Raw genomic sequence first — 4,464 nt, forward strand, 5'->3', positions numbered from 1 at the left:
CATTAACAACCACATAAAATATAATAAATTTAATAAATTTCAGTTAAATTTCCATGTTTCAGCCAACTTTAATAAAACTTTAATGAAATATAACAAAATTTAATTAACTTTGAATAAACTTTAACTAAATTTAAACAACTTTGAACAACTTCATAAGATATAATAAAATTAGTTAACCTTAAATTAAGACAACATTAATCTAACTTCATCAACTTTAATCAACTTTAACTTAAATAAAATCCAATACAATTTAACAAGCTCAAATGAATTTTAACAAACTTAAATGAATATTAACAAATTTTAATAATGCTTTAAAAAATTCTAAATAAACCCTAAAATTTTATAAAATTTTAAGAAACTTAAATTTAAAACTTTATTGAATTGTAAAAAACACCAAAAAATCTTAAATCTTTCAACAAGCTCAAATAAATTTTCATAATGAAATCAATTATCCTTAAATAAATCGTATTAATCTTAAGATAATAATAAAATAAACCTAAAAATAAACCTAATTATTTTAACGGACATTAACATAAAAAATAATTTCAAAAAAGCTAAATAAATGAATTTAAACAGAAATAAGATAAATAGATTTAAACATATTCCCAACAACACAACTTTTAAAATAAACTTTAATTAATCAAAATAAATAAATCAACTCAAACTCTAAAATAAAATTAAACTCAACTAACTCAAATTTTCAACCCAAGTGAATTAAACATAATCAAGCCCATCCAAATCCTTTTAATTCTTATTTAAATTATTTCAATCCAAAATCTATCAATTTGAGTCTTCGATATCAATCATCCCATAAACACTTACCATTTAATAGTGCCCGATATAACTAAAAACTTTATCTATGATAGCTTCCGTCCTAGGCATACCAAATCCCGAAATAAAATAATTTTATCTTACACGCATAGGGAATAACCCTAGTTCTGTAGACCTATGAATTATGGAGATTTTTCTTTAAATCTATTTTAAGATAATATTTTTAACCCTCGGGATAGTATGTCATTTTTCAAATTTTGCATTTGATCATTTAGAAAGAAATATTCTCAGATCTGTGGTGTATACACAATAAAAAAACCTCACCTCCAAGTTGTCATGCTAAGAAGCTAAGGAATTTAACTATATGGTGGGACATGACAAAGACACAGGACATTACGTAAAACAACCAGACATGATATAAATTATTGGTTACATAAAGCTCCTAAAAATGACATAAAGCTATTGTGTATGACTTATCATTATTTAACTTCATATAATTTAGAATAACATGTTAAAAAGACTCCTTAAGGCTTAAAAATAGGGGTCAAATGTAAGAATGAGAAGGTGGGAGGCAAGCTCCCCCTTCCCATGGGCTACTCCTCCCTCTTTCTTCATTCCTCTTCCACTCAATGTTAGTGGTGGGGTGAGTATTGATGAATGCATTAAATTTTTAGTTATTTCATTCCTCTTCCACTCAATGGGTGAGTATTGATGAATGCATTAAATTTTTAGTTATGTGAAAACTTCTCAATAAGGATAACAAAGATCACACTAGAGGAATCTTCAGTAGATGAGAAAAAGATAACTTCTCCTTAAATCTTTTATTCTTGCATCCTTTAAACTCAACTATCTCTAATTTGTTCTATATTATTTTTCATTAATGTTTTCATTTTTTTTTAAATCAAGGAATTTACCCCTCGTAAGCAACCTTCATTAGAAATGAAAATTTGTCCAAACTTTTAAACCCTACTCGAGTCAATAGTTGAATGTTAAGGTTGACTTTGTGAAAACACTTTTCAAAAGATAGCTTGGTTGAATAAATGATAAATTTTGTTAACATATGGATTGAAGACCACATAATTCATTTTTCAAATAAATGAAATATAAGCTTGTCCTATAGAGAGGAGTAATAAATAGCTTCATATTTTTTATTCTCTTCCTTTTTTTCTTGCAAATGCCTGTCAAAATAATAAGAGAAGCAGAGAACTAAATGTATATACTAAATTAAAAAGGCTTGCCAAGCTATCAAGTTGTCGAGCAGATGAACTGTTGAGCTACCAAGCAGTCGAGTTGATTAGTTCAACTATATGGTGGGACATGACATAAAGCTATAAAACAAAGCTACTGGATATGACATAAAGATGCTAGAGATGATCTAAAGCTGTTAGATATGACTTAACACAATGTACCTTTATATAATTTTGTATATCATGATAAAAAGACACGCAAGACTAACAAATATTGGTCAAATGTAAAAATGAGAAAGCAAGGAAGCAGGGCTCTCTCTAAACACATTCTCCTTCTCTCTCTTTACTTCTCCCTCTTCTACTCAATGCTAGTTCGATTTTGGGCATAATCTATGAACATTACAATACCCTACATCCTAAAAGGATTCAACAATATGTATCATTTTTTTTTGGAACCAATTGATGGCTTAGTTACTCTTTATAATACGATTACATAGCAGAAGATGGGTTTGTGGTCATTTCCTAAGCTTGAGTGATAATATGTTGAACTTGGCATCAACCTTGATGTCTTCATAAATGGTATAGAACTGAGATAAGGTGAGAAACTCATATGTTGAACTTGGCATCGACCTTGATGTCTTCGTAAATGGTATAGAACTGAGATAAGGTGAGAAACTCACAAGTGTACACCCCTTATACATTTTTAGTGAAATTAATCAGTACAAGAACATTTCATTATGGTTGAATGTTAAAGCCTCACTAGTTTCTCATATGATCTTTTTTCTATTTGTCTATGATTGTGTGCAATAAGTCAAAGAAAACATCTTTTAGCATTCTAAAGTGGTTGGTGACAAACTTGAATTTATTGGGCAGAAGATGGCATGTATGATCATGTTGATGTCAGGTGGAGGATGATATGTACTAAATGTACATAAGGTATAGAGTAATAGATAAAAACTTGTAGGAGATATGTAAAGAATTTAACTTCATATCTTAATAATCTCCAACTCATAAATTAAATTTATAATATACTCATTTATGGGCATCTAAACACTACTCTATAAGTTATCTCCATTATCATTTATAGAAGCTAATTGGGGCTATACAAAATCTCAATTCTTCAATTCATACCACTTTCATAAACACGACAATAGATTTTTTGGATTTTTTTTTTCTATTTTGACAAGCCCTATGACATCATTTTGAAGAAGTTATACATGGAATGATAGTCGAATTGTCTATGTTCTATTTAGAATATAAATAACGCTCTTAACTTCAACTGTCACAATATAGAAACATTTTCTTATGCTTAATTTAAAATCTTTGTTCAACAAAAATTTTAGTCCAATCATCTCTTTGTTAGTTTTAGCGATAACCATGCATTCATCTTTTACCTGTGAGATAAAGATATTATATATTGTCTTAACAGTGAGTTGATGTCAATATCATTTCAGAAATAGTGGCCTAATCTCTTCTTAAAGTCACAACAATTTATCATTATAATTTAAAGCCAAACCTTTATAAATTTTAATCAGTTATTAGTACCTTTCATGTAACATGATATCCACTTTATATCCTCCCATTATTCCTATTAACTTCCACTGCATATAGACTGTTTGATCTTGTACAAATCGTTGCATAAAAATTAGTTCAACTTTTTTTACGAAACAAATTGAGTGTGATTTGCATAACAAAGTTTTGATACAAATAATTAAATTTTGATCAGCATAACTTGAACAAAAGTTTCACAATTTTTATTCAAGGAAGATCATAAACAAAAAAAAAAACTACATAACTAAACAAACCCGTAATCACCATCACAAAAGATGATTAACAAATGAAATTATAAAGTCATTTAATTAAAAAATATCTCAAGCCTTCCAACACTTATTTTGTGATCAAAGATTCAAGATATATACCTTACATTACTTCAGAGAATATAAGACCACTTTCACATATAATAACCTCACCAGCCTTTCCCAATAAGCCACATATTACTTCACATAACAGAGAATATAAGACCACTTTCAAATATAATAACCTCACCAGCCTTTCCCAATAAGCCACAGCCAATCTAATGCAACTCCTGAAAAAAGACCACCTAGAAGAAACAGAACCAGCAAATTTCCCAAAGCATTAGCCTCCGGCCCCTGCAATGATTTACATGACACGAAATAAAGTTATATCAATATCTATATTTCTCTCCATACATATATCTCTATAAGAAAGACTAACCTTGTATCCTTTTGGAGCTGCAGTGAGAACGCAAACAGTAAGATGACCGTTAGTTAACCCTAATAATGATGTCAGGAAGATCATCCAGCCTTGTCCTCCATATTTTGCCGTGAAATAAAACGCAGGAATGAATATGAAACGAGATATGATTGCAATCATCAGGCCTTTTCTTGATTCTATGCAGATATATTCTATGAGAGGGGTAAATCTTCCAATCAGGTCCAGCACATTATACATTGCAATTAAAACAAGAGAATACCTGAAAATGAGA

General features: G+C 29.3%; 1 protein-coding gene across 1 annotated transcript; it reads right to left on the minus strand.

Moving 5' to 3' along the window:
* Window positions 1-3,957: 3,957 nt before the first annotated feature.
* LOC110036014 (equilibrative nucleotide transporter 6-like) lies at window positions 3,958-4,451 on the minus strand. The gene is made up of 2 exons (XM_020740358.1): window positions 4,194-4,451; window positions 3,958-4,108 (listed from the first exon to the last, which is right to left on the minus strand). The coding sequence occupies exons 1-2, from the start codon at window positions 4,428-4,430 to the stop codon at window positions 4,001-4,003; spliced, it is 345 nt and encodes a 114-aa protein (XP_020596017.1). The 5' UTR covers window positions 4,431-4,451; the 3' UTR covers window positions 3,958-4,000.
* Between the last annotated feature and the right edge of the window lie 13 nt (window positions 4,452-4,464).

This window comes from Phalaenopsis equestris, unplaced genomic scaffold (genome assembly GCF_001263595.1).
Source record: "Phalaenopsis equestris unplaced genomic scaffold, ASM126359v1 Scaffold201578, whole genome shotgun sequence".
NCBI lineage: Eukaryota > Viridiplantae > Streptophyta > Magnoliopsida > Asparagales > Orchidaceae > Phalaenopsis > Phalaenopsis equestris.

What these genes read in the sequence shown, in the direction of transcription:
- LOC110036014 (XM_020740358.1), bottom strand. Translation starts at nt 4,430, where the DNA reads ATGTATAATGTGCTGGACCTGATTGGAAGATTTACCCCTCTCATAGAA. An exon ending in CAGCTCCAAAAGGATACAAG is followed by an intron (nt 4,109 to 4,193) that starts GTTAGTCTTTCT and finishes AAATCATTGCAG; the next exon opens with GGGCCGGAGGCTAATGCTTT.